General features: G+C 33.4%; 1 protein-coding gene and 1 long non-coding RNA gene across 10 annotated transcripts; both read left to right on the plus strand.

The window, feature by feature from the left end:
• The first annotated feature begins 207 nt into the window (after nt 1–207).
• Nucleotides 208–1,121, plus strand: LOC129291041 (uncharacterized). The gene is made up of 2 exons (XR_008588613.1): nt 208–264; nt 410–1,121. It is a non-coding gene; the product is annotated as an uncharacterized LOC129291041 (long non-coding RNA).
• A 6,454-nt stretch (nt 1,122–7,575) lies between these two features.
• LOC129290996 (uncharacterized) lies at nt 7,576–16,479 on the plus strand. Of its 9 annotated transcripts, none has more exons than XR_008588603.1 (10): nt 7,576–7,816; nt 7,938–7,977; nt 8,149–8,308; nt 9,830–10,004; nt 11,321–11,364; nt 12,730–13,734; nt 13,820–13,978; nt 14,994–15,261; nt 15,376–15,432; nt 15,925–16,008. XR_008588603.1 is itself a non-coding variant. In XM_054928067.1 (10 exons), exons 3-10 carry the CDS (start codon nt 8,180–8,182, stop codon nt 16,084–16,086), a joined length of 2,019 nt encoding a protein of 672 aa, XP_054784042.1. In that variant the 5' UTR covers nt 7,582–7,816; nt 7,938–7,977; nt 8,149–8,179; the 3' UTR covers nt 16,087–16,479. The 9 variants fall into 9 exon arrangements, 7 of the variants coding, with proteins under 7 accessions (XP_054784049.1, XP_054784042.1, XP_054784045.1 ...); XR_008588602.1 differs by having other exon boundaries at nt 15,337–15,432; nt 15,925–15,963; XM_054928067.1 differs by having other exon boundaries at nt 7,582–7,816; nt 14,994–15,281; nt 15,925–16,479.
• Nucleotides 16,480–17,087: the final 608 nt, after the last annotated feature.

The following is a 17,087-nucleotide window of genomic DNA, read 5'->3' on the forward strand; positions in this document are numbered from 1 at the left end:
AATTGCTCTCTATTTTCTGTTTTTTAATTGCTTCGTAACTATGTCAGGTGCCAATCATTGTTATGCTTATTAAAAAAACGCTATTAGAGATTTGTTTACCTCCGGAATTTCCTGATTAGCTCTCCTAGGATATTTACTGCTGCAAAATTCTTTGTGAAATGAATCTACTTCAGTACTTCCTCTGATCACATCATCTGTTCTTCTTCCAGGGCTTGCTATGGTGTCTTGAGGTTTGTCATGGAAAGTGGTGCCAAAGATCATGAGGTAGCTTATTGATACGATCCAAGATGCGCTTATGCAATCCTGCACTTGCCTCCTTATTTCGTGTTGTCGCTATAAACATTTTTACCGCGTGGGATAAGTTAAAGTTAATTTCTGGAATAACTTGTCTTTATGCCAACTTCACTAGGTTTTTGCAAGCGGCAAGCTCAGGGCACTACGTGCTAAATTTATGTAATTCAAGGACAGGTACATGATACACGCTAAAACCACCGAAATTACAGTTTTGGTGGAAGCCTGTAATAAGTCACTTACACAGTTTCCAACATGAAACCAGACATGATAATCATCTGGTCAGCCTGTAATAGAATAAATTGACCCTGTTGGAAGGCATGTGCTTTTGAGACAGATGAGCATATATTTTCATTTGGCACTGGTTCAAAATTCAATTTCAATTAGAGTATGGGACTGATTGCAGTTCCATGAACTAAGCACTATTACGACTGAATGTTGTGATTGACCTCTTTAAGCTGCAATTGTTGCAGGGTGTTCTTGGGATCAAGGAAGAATGCTTCATTGGGATCCCAAGGGTAAGCAAGGGCCAATAAAACCACTGCCTGATTTGGTTACCATCCATTTCCATTCCATCCGCCAGAGGAGGAAGTGGATCAGGCCTCTATCACAGCCTGTTAACATAAAAATTGATGTGGTCTAGACAATCACCGCCACTTTTTCATCATTTTTGCTATTGATTTTGTAATTTAAAGAGTAGAGATCTGGTCGTTAAAGGCTGATAGCTATGCTATATGGTTCTGGTTCTGTTTTGGGAAAATAGCAATGGAGGACCTCTGGATGAATTTTATATTAATTAAGGATTAGTTGTGTAAATTCAAATGGAAGAAGGCCTCAATGAGCTGTTGTTAATTTAAAATAAGTTAAAAACTTGAATAGATATTTGTTGATAAAAGTCTAATTCAAATTAATAAGTATCCATTCGAATTTTGATAATAAATGATTTTTGATTAGTATAAATTTTCCTTAAGGAGTCCTTCATTGATATTTTTTTCTTATGGTTTTTTTTTTTTTTTGGGTTGGTTTTACTCTTCTTGTCTGTGCAATTGTGATTAAGTGTTTCATGTTGAGCTTATGTATCACTCCCTCTTATTCAAAATATAAAGTATAAGCAACTTAGTGCTTTCTTCGTCTAAAAATGTAAGATATTTTTTAAAAAGTTGAATATTTAAAAATGTAAGGTGTTTTTAGTCTTTCGAGGTTTAGTCATTGTTGTTTTTTTAAATGTCTTTATTGATAGTAACTTTATATTTATTATAGGGCATTTAATAGGGGTGAATATAAAAAGATAAAGTTAGTGTGAAAGTAGATAATTATTTTATTGGGAGTGAAATTTGATTAAAAATATTTTATATTTTTTAATGGAGGAAATATATGTTAAAAAAATTTTACTTTACCCATTATACTTTTCAGTTTAGATATTTGTGTAAACATATTCTTTACTTATCATAAAGTGTATTTGTAATTGGGATTAAGGGTAAAAAGTAAAATTAATGTATATACTTTGATAGGAATGAGAATTTTATTGATTTGTAAGTTTTTTTTTTCAAAAATTGTTTACATTTTGTAGTAGCCTTGATTCCAACCCTAGTGGTTTGTTTGTGTGATAACCCTTATAAAATAAATTAATATATATATATATATATATATGGGTGTTTATATTAAATCCTTAGACAATTATGCCAATAGAGAAAGCTAATGTAGTGGTAGTTAGGCTGGATTACTTCCATTTAGTTCCAAGTTTGAACCGCAGTGAGCCTATGGAATTTTTTTTTCTTTTCCCTTGCTGATTTTTCTTATAAAATTACCAAATTACCCTTATTATAATCAGATCTTTTTAAACTCTTCCTTCGTTCTTCGGCGAGAATTCTGGAGAAAAAGAGAGAGAGAAAGTCGGTGGAGAGAGTAAGAGGGATCTTAGGTCTAGAAATTTCACTTCCTCCGTATACAGCAGTCACTGGCGTTGGTGACTACGGAGGTTTCGTCCGCCGTTGCTAGTTGGTTAAGTGTGTGAGTATGTGGCTTCCTTCTTCCATACCGTGACATCGTCTGGTGTGCATGCGGGCTTGAGCTGTAACATGCTTTCTCCTCTGTTCTTGGTGCTATAAAAGAGCACGCTAAACCTTCTCCTTCTTCCTCCTTGAACCGTTGCTGCTTCTTTTCAATTTCAGTTGTTATTGTCGTCGGTATGCTTGCTTCTACTCTATCTGTTGTTGGTCAGTCAACTCTGATCTTTGCACTCTGTTTTTCTTTATTTATTTCAGATTATCGAGCTTCTTCTCCCTTCTTTATCCAGGTGCATGTGTGAGTATTTAGATCTCCCTTCCCTTTACTATCACTAGTGATTATTGCTAGAGAGAGTTGGAGACTTGTGCTGTACTGATTGCTCCGGCTGTCTTTCATGTTCTTTGTCTCTGTTTTTCCTCTTTGTTTTTTGCTCTGGTTCTATCTATGTCGTCACCTTTGAGTAATAGCTAGGACAAGAAACCAAGTTGCCAGAGCTGTGGCAGTGCTGTAATGAGTTTGGATTATTGTTGCTGATTCATTTGCTGTGTTTCCTTGCGAGTAGTGTCCCGTTTTCTATTTCCCTGTTTTGCTACAAGCTTCATTTTTCTTCCTCTTTCTCCTTTGTTGTCCGTTGCCGTCTCGGTTGAGGAGGTGAGAAATTTTAAACTCTCCTATTGTTAATCTGTTGTGCCGTGAGAGTAAGAGATAAGGACATGAGTGCTGTGCGTATACGTGAAATGCAAAAAGTAGAGTTTGTGCGTGCTACTGTTATAGTTTGGTATGTGTAATCATGGCAACCTCACATTATTCTATTATTTCTCATGCTATTACATAGGGAGAAGTAAGACTAAAATTTGAGCTAGAAATTCATCTAACTTGGTAATAATATATGATATATGTGAGTTGAGGATTAGGGTTTCAAAATTTATCCCTTTTGTGACTGTGCGTACATGCATAAAAAGAAAAAGAGAGGAGAAATTTCTATTTAAATAAATATTATGGTTGTGCAAGGAAGCAAGATGATATTGTAGATTGAGATTCCACTTGAAAATGATGGAATTGGTGATATTGTAAGGTTTCAATGAAACTGAAAATTTAGGAAGGAAAATATCAACATTAACTTAAGCAATTATGTATGTATGTTGTTTGGTAAAATACCTAGGACAAATTTTATTTATTTATTTATATTCTAATAGGGTATAAAGAAGAAAGGAACCTTGACCAGAATTAAAAGAAAGGATATCTTTAAAAATTTGAAGCTCTGATGAATAAGTGAATAGCATCCCATTTAATATTTTTATTTTTAATAGCCTCTTCCTGAAATATTTTATTCTTATGAATTATATTAATTTTAAAAATTATGAAATATTAATGAAAGACAAACGAGTTATGTTATGTGTATTTATTGATTCTTACAAAGATATTTCCAAGTTTGATGGAAGTATTCTTGTATGGTTGTTGAACTTTGAAATTTATTGGATACTCAATTAATGTAAATTTATGATTTTGACAAATGTTGAGATTTGAAACAATTCATGTGAGTTTGGCAGTAAGAATGATAATTTATTTCAATAATAATTATTTTCTAGCATGTTTGAAGTGTGATTTAAGGAGAACTCAAAACAGAACACTGCTGCTAACAACAGTTTCGTTAGCCCGTAGCGCGCTGTGGTTAAACACTAGCTAGTTTGTTTCGTGAGCTTATTCTCACATTTGATATTCGTGGGCTTTATACCCACGTTTGATTCAATGGCTTAAGCCACGTTTTGTTACTTAACCTTATGGACTGAGTGTCCACGTTTGTTTCGTAGCTTCGGCTGCGTTTGGTTACTTACCCTCGTGGACTGGTGTATCCACGTTTGTTCTCATGGCATAAGCCACGTTTGGTTATTTATCCTTATGGACTGTGTGTCCTCGTTTGTAACCTGTTATGTTGAGTTCTCAAAATCTTAAATATTAATTAATATGCGTTTTCGAAATTTACATGATTTTGGCTAGTAATTTGTAGCACTTGAGTTATATGTGAGCAGATTATTTTCATTAAGCATGATAACATAAATTGTTTTCAATTCACTCTTATTTTATAAATATGGTAATGATGTACATGTTTATAAATTTTTGTACAATTACTTTTAACCAGCTGACACCATTATTAGAGATTGTTCATTAAAATTCTGAGAATTTTACCATGGGAATGTTATTCACTGAAAAAAAATATTTTGGTCTCAATTTGTTAGCTAACGACGATTCCACCATCGACCTCAAAAGGGCAACTAGCTACAGTGGGTGAATATTTTGATTGGTATTGTTGCTTGAATGTAAATATATAATTTGTATGTCTTTTTGATTTGAAAGAAAGAGTAGATGCTCTACATAGGTTGTTGATAAACCTTATTTTTGGTTTGTATATTGGTTACTAGTTGAAAGGAGCTACGCTCCTGATTTCCACTATTATCTGTAAAAAAAATTTGTTGTAGAATTTTCAGGAGATCCTAGTTACAAGGGAGGTTTTATCGAAATTTTTATAAAAACTTTGACACTTTCTTATAATAATGAGTTTAAAGGAATTATCTAATTCTCATGTAATTTGATAAATTTTCTTTCTTTTCTTTTGAAAAATGGAGTAAATTTTTATTCTAAGACTTACGGAATGTGTGAGTGGTTCACACCCGTACCGATCACCCTCTAATTTTTGGGATGTGACAGTTTGAAACCTTTGCCAGCGTATCATTGTTAAGGATGAAGGGCAAAAGATAATAAATGCTCATAATTTTTTATATTAATGATAATCAATCATGAATTAATATCATCAATAAATGTATGTGTAGTTGCGCAAGTCATTTTAAAGTTCATATCAAGCATGAGTTTCATCCATTTAAAATCTTAATATCATGAATTAATAAGCATGTATATTTTTTATCTTTTAATTTTATATAAAATTTTAATTTAATCCTTTAATTTTGTAAAGTATTTTTTTAGTCCTTAAACTCTAACATCATTAATTTCAAATGATTATATTTTGTGTCAATCATTATTATTTTAAAAAAATTAAATTCATTATGTCAATATTTAAAAACGTTTTGCCAATATTTGAAAGTTTAATGTAAAAATTTGTTAGAATAAAATTAATAGTGTTAAGGTTAAAGAATTAAAAAGATACTTTATAAAGTTAAAAAATTAAAATAAAATGTTACATAAAGATAAAGAACTAAATATACTTCAATCATATTGTTGATAGTTTTGGAAGTTATTAATGGTTTTTTTTTTAAAAATTATAACGAGATTTTTTCTCATCAGCGTGTTTTTATACGGAGGTAAAAACAAAATCAAATTATGTCAAATTTATATGCTCAAGTTGTAATTCTAAAAAGTATGAATACTCATTATTATTCGTGTTGTTTAAAATCTTATATAATTATTCTTTTATTGGGAAAAAAAATGAATATGAAGAATGATGTATTTTTAGATGCTAAACGAAAGTTTTAATGTTTAAAACATTTGTCCATGAATTTTTTGTATCTAAATCAACTAGCAGATTGGATAATTGGCTATTGAAGATTGAAGGATATAACTTCACAAAATTCTAATCACAAACATTCAAAAGGCAACGGCATGTTTTTTGCCCCCTCCCTCTGAACGTAAATGAATATTTATTTCAAATCCAAAAGTTGAGATTTAAAAAAATTATTGCTCAAGGTTAAAAAAATTTAAAAACAATTATTGCCAAACTTTTTGTTATCTCAATTATCCAAAAGTTGAGTTGCAAAGGATTTTATTTTTTATTTTTTTTATCACAGTTCTTCTTGTTTTTTTATAAGTTGACCAGAGTTATTCAGACAGAATCGGACAAGCGTTATTGTAAATTCTATGACTACAAATTGACTCAATTAAAAGTAACGATCAATATTTCAAAGGTGATTTCATTTAAAAAAATTACAGTAATTTTAAACTCAACTATAAGCTGACTAACATTATAGAGTTATAAAGATGGGTTGGAAGAAAGAAAAAGAAATATAAAAATGGTATGTAATTGAGACATTATTTTCTATTAAGTTTGTTAGTTTTTTTGACCAAGAAAGTATGTTACTTTTTTGTCAAACCGTGTTCTTTTTACACACTGACGCTTATACATTAGCTGTCTAATAACAGCTTAATTCATCCTTTTTTTTTTTAATTTCATTATAAAATAGTAACATAGATCATGCCTAACAAACTAATTGGAATAAACTCAAAAAATTTTAAAATTAAACTTTAGATTTATAAGATTTTATTTATTTTGGATTTATTTGGACAATTTGAATAAATTTGAGCCAAACTCAAACGCCAACGGGCTTAATCCAAATATCCAAATTTCTTTTTTTTGGTTATTTTATAAAATAATGTAAAAATAAAATAAAAAGTTGAAATTATATAGAAATAAAATAAAATAATACCTAACAATTTGAGTATTCAATTCAACCGAATAAGCCCAAAAGTTTAAAAGCTCGAGGAGTTAAAGTCGAGTTTAATTATATCAATTTTTTGATATATTAAGGTATTTTAAACTTGATCCGAATAAGCTTAATCTAAATAAGTACAACCCTCGCAAATTACATGCTCTATATCATATTTCACTTACACCATTTATCTAGTTTTCCAGCATTGACGTCTCACACCATCTCCTATTTGGTTTAATGCCATTGCAAATGTGCAATGATAATCATTATTGTATTAATATTAGGAGAGTAGTTAGTTTTTTAGGTGGACTTATAATAACAACTATTACACATCATTATCAAAATAATGGTAATACTCATTCATATCTCTAACCCAATGAATCTTCATTGTACTCCATTGTCATCTTTTTATTCCAAAATGGTATTAAAATTGCATTGCATTCAATTGTACTGCATTATATTTTTCCAAAAGAATGAAGAATTGAACCAGTTTAGCTTTCAATTAAACACTTTTTTTTTGGGTTTTAATTCACAACTTTAGCCGCCAACTTTTTTACAAGTAGAGGATGTGAAATTTGGAATAAATTCCTGTCACCTAATTTAATTTAATTTTTTTGACAACCTAATTTAATTTAATTTTTTATCTCTATTTTGAATTTTCATGGAAAAATCATCTGGTTCGAGCACGAGGACTCTCCCTGCGTTTCTCGAGAAAATAAACAATAAAAAAGTTCACAAGAGGGCACATCCGGAATCCACGTCCACTATTAACCAAATTTTAGAGCGTACGTCGAATCCGGAACTGTTGGGTAGTAAACACAGCGTACAGAAAAAGCAAACCCAAGCACTTCTTCGCAATTACCCACAGAATTGAGAAAAATACAAAACAAGATTTCAAATAGGAAAAAAAAATATATCTTTTATTTCGAATTCTCTTCCGTATGTGAGAAGTTTCTTTCACAAATTCATCTCTCGAAAAGCTTGCTTCGTCAATCACTCACAGACACTGCACTCAATCGGTTACTTTTACAGTTGCAGCTACTCGGTGGACTCGTTTATCAGTCACTCTCTCTGCCTTTATGGTGAGTCGCAATTCCAATTCACGCGTTGGGAACAGTTTTTGTTTGTTATTGTCAAGCTTAGAATGCATTTCTTCCCGGGTATTTTGTTTGCATTTGTAATTTGACATAAAGAGTTTTGTAGTATGGACGTGGAGGAAGTTTCAAGTTTCGTGGTGTTAGTGGTACGTTAGAATTGTGGGGCTTCTATATTGTAGCGAAATTGTTGAATTATACGCATGTTCTTATTCAAATTTTCATTTTAATTATGCTGCATGCGGTGTAAATGAGTATTCCATTTATTCAAGGAAAAAGATGTTAACTTTATCTTTTTTGGTTCTCTCTGGACTTCCCAGTTTGTATACTGGAGGTGCATGTGAACTTTCCATGGAAACGTTGGTTGGAATTGAGGATAATGACGAGGGGAAGCTTGAAGACAGTGGCGTAGATAGAAGTAGCTCTGCTTTGTCTTCACCAAAGCAGATTGCCAACCCAGTTGTGTACAAGCTCGTGCGGGTATTTTAAACTATTTCATTTTAAATTTTTGAATGAGAATTGGAAGTACTATCTATATGCTACAGGAGGCAATTTAACTGGTGCCTGCTGTACTGAATTTCTTAATTAGTGCTATTGGCCTATTGCAGTTTAAAGGTTATATTAAATCTGACATACTTGAACAGAACCACATGGGCAAGTTTTTTGTGATGAATACTATTGCGTTAGATGGTGAAAAACTAAGTATGCTGTTTTCCTTACATATATTTCGACCTCTATTGATACACACAGCGATTAACAGGGACCTTCAGGGCCTTGCCTAGGCAAATTTATATGGGAAAGTGCATGAGGCTACAGCATATATGTAGATAAAGTTTGATAAATCTGGACCTTTTATCTTCTAATCTGTAGAATTTTTGGTGCCTATGCTGTTGAACAGCTTGAAGGCTGTAGAACCATATCTTAAGTATGCATACTGTCGTGTTTGTAAGCTGAGTGAGCTCAGGCATTCATGTTGATGAATTGTAACCTTTTGTCTCATAATCCATAAAATCTTTTGTGAACATTTTCGTCTGAGTTTTGGGGAGCCTGTATGAACATTATGGTAATTTTTTTCCCAAAAAAAAAAAAATGGTGACACTGTGGCACTTGACTGTCTAGGGCATCTACAGCATTTGACCTATTGGTGTTTGTGAGTCTTTGTTGCCTATGTTGTTGGAAAGATTGAAGGTATTAGAACTGTAGCTGGCTGTCTGCATGTATAATTGTATATGTGTAACTTTGATTGATGAATATAAATATATTCTAACATGGATTGTTAAAGTTGCACTTTGAGATTTTAAATTGTGGTGAGTCTAGTGAATCCAATCTTGTCAAAACATCTTTTTGCAAATACTCATTCTGAACCTGAAATCCAAGACAAGGAAAATTAAGCCATCCATGTAATTGTTACTGAAATAAGAGAATGAACAAAGTGGCTGGTTTAATGTGTCCGTGAGCGCTACAGTGATGTCAGAATAGGACCTTCTGAAGGAAGTGGAGGAGGAAAAGGAATGGAAAGTGAGTTTTAAAACTATGTTTTGCATGTAAAATAAAGTAGATGGAATTCTTGTATTTGATATTCATAATTACAGGATTAAAAGAACAAGATACCTTTCAAAATGAAAAGAAAAGAAAAAAAAAACCATCAGATCTGTTGAACCTGAAACCAGTGCCACTGCTGAACCCTAGAGCAATGAGATACCACTTTTTTGCCACCAAAAATCAGAACCACCATTGTCCTCCATCGCCAACCAAGATTGAAATCAAATGAGCAAAATGTTGAAAATGGATGATGACAGTTTGTTAGAAGTTTCTGTTTGCTAATTAGATATTCTAGGATATTTGCAAGTTGCTAGTTCATTTTATTCTGGTTCATGTTCCTTCTCTGGATTTCATGTTGTCTTTGACTCTGCCTGAATAATAATCATTTTGATATCTAATGTCTAGTGACTTTGCTAAAATAACTATCACTTGAATGTTAATGTCTGGCATGATCATTAGGTTGAAGGTGATGGGAGGTTAGTTCCTGCAACAGATGATGAATTAATTGAGGTGGAGGATTTCCTTGAGTATGACCAGATTGAAATGGGTGTTGATGTGGACACTGCGCTCCATGAAGGATGTTCATCAATTGAAAGGTCTTCCTCTGAGAAGCTTCAATTGGAGTGCTCAGAAGGTATGCGCCTTTTCTTTATAACATATCTGAAAGTTTTAAATGCAGTGTCGAAGCAATTACAATATTTATTCATGCAAACTGAAGATTATGTCTGTCAAAGACCAGGGATTGAAGCATTGCTTATATCTGTCAATTGTTAGGATTATCTTTTTAAGACTATAATTTCCCAACTATTATTTGTTGTTTTAATAACTTATTACCTGTTTGGATTAGAGTTTTAAAGCATGATTTTGAATAAATGTGATTTTTTAAATTGATTTTGATATTTAAAAAAAAAGAGTTAGGTTGATCATGATTTTTGTTTCAAAAATTTTTTCTATTAGTTATTTTGAGAGAATTGCTTGTTTGGATATTGTTTATCAAAGTTACTTTTGAATGCGTAATTATCAAAAAGGTATCAACTTTTATTAGCTTCTCCAATTTACCCTTATAATTTCATTTCATTAGTTATGAAATATAATTTATTAAATGTCGTGAATATTGTATTGATTTTTTAACTTTTGATTTTAATATTAAAAAAATAAAAAAAAATCTTTTTCAGTTAAAGTATGCATCTTGAATAAAAGGACGTCATGACATAGATAAAAATGCACTAAGGTAAATAATTAAATAATAATTATTAGCAAAATTAGTAATATAACATGTCTAACAAAATGTTTAATGGAGAGTACAAATAAAAAAGGAGCAACTATTCTCAAGGGCGAAACAGGGAAGGACATTATTGGCAAACTTTCAACAGGATTTCTTCACCATAGAAGCAAGCAAAGTTGCTTCCAGTTTAATTGGGGTTTAGAGAGGAAACATGATTTTGGAAAAACTGCAAACGTGATGAGTGCCCAAGTGGCATGGGGAACGTTATCCAAAAAAACTAACTGTTGGGATGGAAGAACTAACCCACTTAAATGCCCTATTGAGCATCCCATATTTCTCAATGCAGGACTTGGTATCCTTACTATCAAGTCTGCATCAAAACGCAAAACCAAACACAGCCCGACCCCCCTGCCAAACAGGGGGAATCATGTTTTGTGGTTTCAAGCATGCTTTTAGAGCTCCAGATGGTAAACTGAACAGGCTCTTAAATCAAGATAATCCTCTGTTCATTTATTGTTTGGTTGGATTTGTTTTCTTCATGGGTAAAGTTGGAAGAGCTATGTTGCAATTTATGTTTCAGTTCTCTCAATGATTCTTTCCTTCGTTCTTTTTTCTGGGAAATCATCATGTTTATGATTTTAATGGGTAATTTATTTATTATTTTGTTTCCATCATGTGAATTTTTGTATCTGATTATGTCTGTACTCCATGTGTGTCATAATCAGATACTGCAGAGGCAGATCCAGAGAAGTTAAATGCACGACTTCAGGTATTGGGTTAATTTCATTTTTATTCTCTTGCACTTGTACACAGACACACATTATTGGATTACTTCCACACATTGATGCTTTGTAATTTTTTTTTATTGATGTGTCAATTATGTTTAATCTAATTGCTGTTCCTTTTCCAAGTTGAGAAATTGTTATGACTTAGTGTTGGACTATAGGTGCCTAATACTTAATTCTGTCCTTGTAATATTTTTGATGCATATTAAATGAAATATGGAGCAACTTTCATCTATATTTCACTTTTTTTTTTCATTTTTTGCTTGAATTATTTATTTTCTTTTGGAAAACCTTTAAGCTCTATTCAGTATTGATATGATTTTATGTACCAAAAAATTATTATATTTGTGCAGTTTAGTTGCCTGAAATCTGATTTGGAAAAGACGAGTTCCTACTTTATAGATTGATTTTACTATTTGTAAATTATGTGACAATCTGTACTTATGTACAATGCTATCAGGAAAGATCAGCAGACCATCTCTTTACTCGCTATGAGGGGATTTTTTTTTTCTTCTTTTTAAATATTTTTAACACAGGATAGAGATTTTGGGGAGGAGGGGTGGGGTTGGAAATTGTGTCTGTGTCAGGATATCTTAGTATGTTGACTAATTACTTTCATTTTGGTCCATTTTTATTATTCTGTAGTCATATTTCATATTTAATACATATTTTGTTTAACATTACCAAATGAACAGAGAATCTGTTGCAGAACATGATATAAGATTGTATACTTGCACTGAGGATTATAATGCTTAAATTAAGCTGTAACTATAAATATGTTTACTTACACGTTAGTGGGACATTTCACTTGGATAAAGGGACAATAAATGGTGTCAACTTTACATTGTATAATTACTGCACAAAGGGATAGCTTAAATATTTTATTTTAGTGAACAATGACTAAGGTTAATTTAATTGAAAGCTTGAAAGAATTGGATGCACTTCATTTCAGCTGAAGTATGGCAAATAGGTGCTTGGTTCACATTGGTAAATTGCAGAGATGAAAATAAAAATAGGGATGCTTGGGTTCTTGCCTGTCAGGGATCCACTTTTCCACCCTGAGAGTATGCAATTAGATACTTCCCTGGATCTTCCTGAGTGATTTGTTCAGATTATGCTACAGGGCTTTTTTGCATCAGCTTGCTTTTAACCTTGTAATTGCTTACTTCTGTATAAACTGTGTAAACATACTTAAAGAGCGGCTGATGATCTCATCTATTCTTAGTAGCTTACTGTCAATTTCTCTCCCTGGTGCTTGGCCGGTGTCTCTCTGCTTCTATGCCTACTTGTCCTTGTTTTGTAGTATTTGTAATGCTAGGATCCTTCTTGACTTATATAATCTTTTGTAGTATATTGAGCAGATGTTGCAGAAGGTCAAGGAGGAAGAGAAGCTTCATTTGGCCTGTGGATCTCCTGGTCTTTCCTATGTAAATGTAGACAGCCAGTGTTCGGCTGCTGATTTGCCTGTCATGGATGGGATAATTCAGTGTGATACTTCCTTCCAGGAAATTATTCCTTCTTCAGCACCATCTTTAAATAACAGTCATAGTAATCAATCACAAAATATTGGTGGGTGTTCTAGACCTTCGGAAGGACAAATAGAAAGTGGATTATCTACCTCTGCTGTCTATTGTGATTTGAAGCCTGATTTTTCTATGATAAAAGGAGAAATATGCTTGGACAAGTTATCAATTAGAGAACTTCATGAACTATTCAAAGTGACTTTTGGTCGGGAAACTACTGTGAAAGACAAGCAGTGGCTGAAGAGGAGGATTGCCATGAGTTTAACTAACTCATGTGATGTTTCAGCAACAACTTTCATAGTTAAAGATAACAAGTTAGTTAGAAAATGTGAGGAAGGTATTGATGGAAATGTGGATGCTGTCCTCTTCAAGGATACTACTGCTGGAGAAGAGGATATCAACTGTAGGGATTTATCATGTGCTGAGGGTATTGGAAATGAAAATAATCAAGTTGTTTCTGGAAAGAGACTGAGAAGTCATAATGGGGAACATGATTTGTGCAGTGAGAGTCTTCAGACAGAACAAAGAGCTGCCAAAAGAATCCGTAAGCCCACTAGGAGATATATTGAAGAGCTCTCTAAAAATGAGTCCAGGGACCACAATCCTAGGTTATTAAGTTCAAACAGAAGTGCGGAACTTGGGCATGTCTCTCCAAACTCATACAATGGTTCTGCTAGGAATGTTTTTTCAGAGGGAAGAACTATTGTAACTAGGTTTGACTCTCTGGGAGGTTTGGGAATTTACATACCTTGTGTTTCCCGAATTCGAAGATGTCGTCCAAGGAAAAATATCATGCCTCTTATGGTGAGCGGTGCTGTTTCATTTCAAATTGTATGTTTCATTTCTCTAGTTTTAGATAATTGCCCCTCAAGCATTCTTCATGTTATGTAAATTATAATTTATTTTTTACAAATAGAATGATATGATTCCGTCCCAGAAATTTCATCAAAGCAGTGGCATGGTTGAGGTTGCCAACTTAAGCAATGAGGCCTTTGGAGAGCATGGTTCTCAAGAAGATGAGGGTAGGGACAAAGTCTTAAAATCCAGATCCACATCTTCAAAATTTCAGCAGCGAGTAAGTGTGTGTGTGTGTGTTGTGCCCCCCTTCCTTCTGGTCACTGGATTTGGTAAAAATTAGACACTGGATGAATTCTCAGTTCAGAATGTTTACTTGTGTAAAAATTACCATGTTAAATAGTCAAACTCAATGGTGGAAAACAAAACTTTTGTGCATTTCAGGCGGGATAGAACTAGATTAGAAAATACATAGAAATGGCTTAATGTGAATTTCTTGTAATATTCCTCATTCAAGGCTATACTTCGTGTACGCACAACAACCGGTCATTAATCTCACTGTCTGTTTAAGCTCAAGCGGTTGCTACATGTTTTGAGAAAAATAATTTCATCTGGTGGATAGTTCTTGAAAATTTTTATTCCATTAATGGATTTCACCTTTTTTTATGTTCTGAAAAATGAAATTCAGCCTTATGTTTCATCTGTGTAGTATTTTTTTTCTTTTTTTAAATTAAAAAACAGCAGCTAGTATTCAACTAATAAAGATTACAGCAACTAAAGTGAACCCCAAGGACCACTCCCTGTCATCAACCCCCATCTCCTCCTTACAGCAAGGTAAGGGTTGATCAAATGTGCAGAAAGAATGAACACTATTGTGAGTCAATCTAGCTGAAGTATCAGCATTCTGTACAAATTCTCTTGGATGGAAATCAAAATAAAGAGCCCAGCTGTTAGTGATTAATCTCCTTGCTTCTTGGATGATGTCTTGATGTGGATGGTCTCACTGAAATTCCCTGATAACATCTGTTCATTATTTCTTGGGGCATCTTTGAGACGTAGGAAAATCCAAGGGTCATTGTAAAAGATGGGAGTATTAGCTTAAGAAACTAGGTAATTCACGCTAGCTTATATGTTCCTTTGCCAATTCTCTTCAAGAAGATCCTAGTTTGTCATTTGGGGTTCATTGATTTCTGTAATGGCACTGGTTGCTTTTTGTTCTCCAATGTAATTCCTTGACATTATAATTTGTTTCTGATATTTTCAATTGTTTGGGTGTGCGGGTATGTTGGATATAGTCTGCTGTTGAGCAGAAAGATGAACAATCTCCACTACTGGACAGAATTGAACCACGACAGGAATCAAGACTGAGAAAGGCAGATCTATCTAGCTATAGTTCAGATGACAACATAGTGACTGTCCCCACTTCAAAAGGTGGCATGAGAAGAAAACATCATAGAGCCTGGACCCTTGTTGAGGTGATGAAATTGGTTGAAGGTGTGTCACGGTGTGGAGCAGGGAGATGGTCAGAGATCAAACGGCTTTCCTTTGCTTCTTACTCATATCGTACGTCTGTTGATCTTAAGGTATTTTCAGTTTTGGTTTTTAACCCATCTCATGGATGTTTGATCATGTTTATAGCTGGGCAGCAGGCAGCTGAATGCTGATTTTCTAATGCAGGATAAGTGGAGGAATTTGCTTAAAGCTAGCTTTGCGCAGGCAGCTTCAGATGAGGGTGTAAGTTCTTACCATTATTTTACTTTGATCTTGTTGAGTTCAGCCCAAGTTGGCTTTTGATATCCCATGTCCTCTGCCAGCACATGCCGTGAACTGTGTCATCGAGTATCCTTCACGGTATTTTTGAATTGAGGAGAAGCGAAGGTTTAAAACCTCTTTATCCCTTCCCTTTTTCAGCATTCTCCATACATACTGAGAGCTGGTTATTACATAATAGTAACATTTTGCCACTTTTAATCACTTTTTATGCACCTAAAAAGAATTATTTATCACTTTCTGGGGTGATTCTCACGTATGAATAATAGTTCCTTTGATGACCGGAATGTTGTTTATTTTTCTATAGCACTATTTTATCCATTTCCTGATAACTGACTTTCCAGAAATATGTCTGGTCACAAGGGAGTCTTAGCGGCATGTAATGTTTTTAAGATCAGCTTAGTTGATTATTTTGACGTTAAATTCTGTCTGTTCTCTTTTCCTCCTCTGTGACAGGTGAACTCGAGGAAGCATGGTACCGTCCCTATTCCTGAGCCAATTTTAGTACGAGTAAGAGAGCTTGCCGGAATGAATTCTCAGGTACCTACGAGCTTCAGCTCAAGCAAACTAACAGCCTGTACTGGGGTTGCTCATGATGATAGGTCAGGGTACTTGTAGCCTTGTAAATAATACCAGTTTTAGTTGTCGGCCCATAAAAATAAGAAGCTAACTCTTGCACCGCCTTAAACCGAATCCTATCTTGGATGGGTGCTTGGATCCATGAAGTCTTGTAGGCGTTAAGAAATTGTCCAGAAGTGTAATGTACTGACACGATCATTAGTTTTGTCTTATGTTAGTTCTTCACTGTAAATCTGTGATCTTGGAAATACATGCATTTGTCAGTGGCGTGTCCCCTGAAAAATGTAGTTAGATGAAGTACTGAAGAGAGAGAACTTGCGCGAGTATCTACCAGTTTTCAATTTCAGTTTCTTTCTCATGTTACTGTAAAAGGTCATGAGTTTTTCTAGCACTCGATATTTATCAATCAATGCTATTGCACTATCATGTTTACATGCTAAACACGTAGTAGGGTTTGTTCAATTCATAATCATGCATATTACATAACTATAGGCTAGTACTATTTATAATAACAGAGCCTACTTGCTAATTAGCCCCCGTAAAGAAAAAGAAAATAAAGGAGAATGGAGATATCATGCAATCATGTTGGGTTTTTATCCAAGTTTAGCTGCTTTCTTATCTCAAGTTTTCAGCCTATGGTTCGCTTAAATTTAAGTTATAAATAAAGTAATCAAGTGGGGTCGTTGTGGTTTAGGACATCATTTAAATGAACAAGGACGTGGCGTACAAGAAAGAATAGAATTAATAGATGCAATTTCCAATTTTCCCTTCGAATGTAATCTTCAGTTGTCGACGGGAGATGCAAACTAATTTGATATATGCAATTTTTTTTATATAAAAAGACCATTTAAAGAGGCTTGCATAAACTTTTTTTTTTTTTGAAAAAATAAAGCTATAGAATTAATAAATTGTTAATTTGATCCTTCCCCACCCCCAAGTTAGATCTTCTGCTGAATCTAAATCAGTAAATCCTTTGATTTAAATTATTTGATTGTTATTTTATTATAACATAGTATAATAACAATAATAATATTAATAAT

Source organism: Prosopis cineraria, unplaced genomic scaffold (genome assembly GCF_029017545.1).
Source record: "Prosopis cineraria cultivar Desert tree isolate PC_DT_omini unplaced genomic scaffold, ASM2901754v1 PC13, whole genome shotgun sequence".
Classification (NCBI taxonomy): domain Eukaryota; kingdom Viridiplantae; phylum Streptophyta; class Magnoliopsida; order Fabales; family Fabaceae; genus Prosopis; species Prosopis cineraria.

Coding starts and splice junctions, on each gene's coding strand:
- LOC129290996 (XM_054928067.1), top strand. CDS start 8,180: ATGGAAACGTTGGTTGGAATTGAGGATAATGACGAGGGGAAGCTTGAA. Junction 10,005..11,320: donor TCAATTGGAGTGCTCAGAAG/GTATGCGCCTTT, acceptor TGTCATAATCAG/ATACTGCAGAGGCAGATCCA. Junction 11,365..12,729: donor AGTTAAATGCACGACTTCAG/GTATTGGGTTAA, acceptor AATCTTTTGTAG/TATATTGAGCAGATGTTGCA.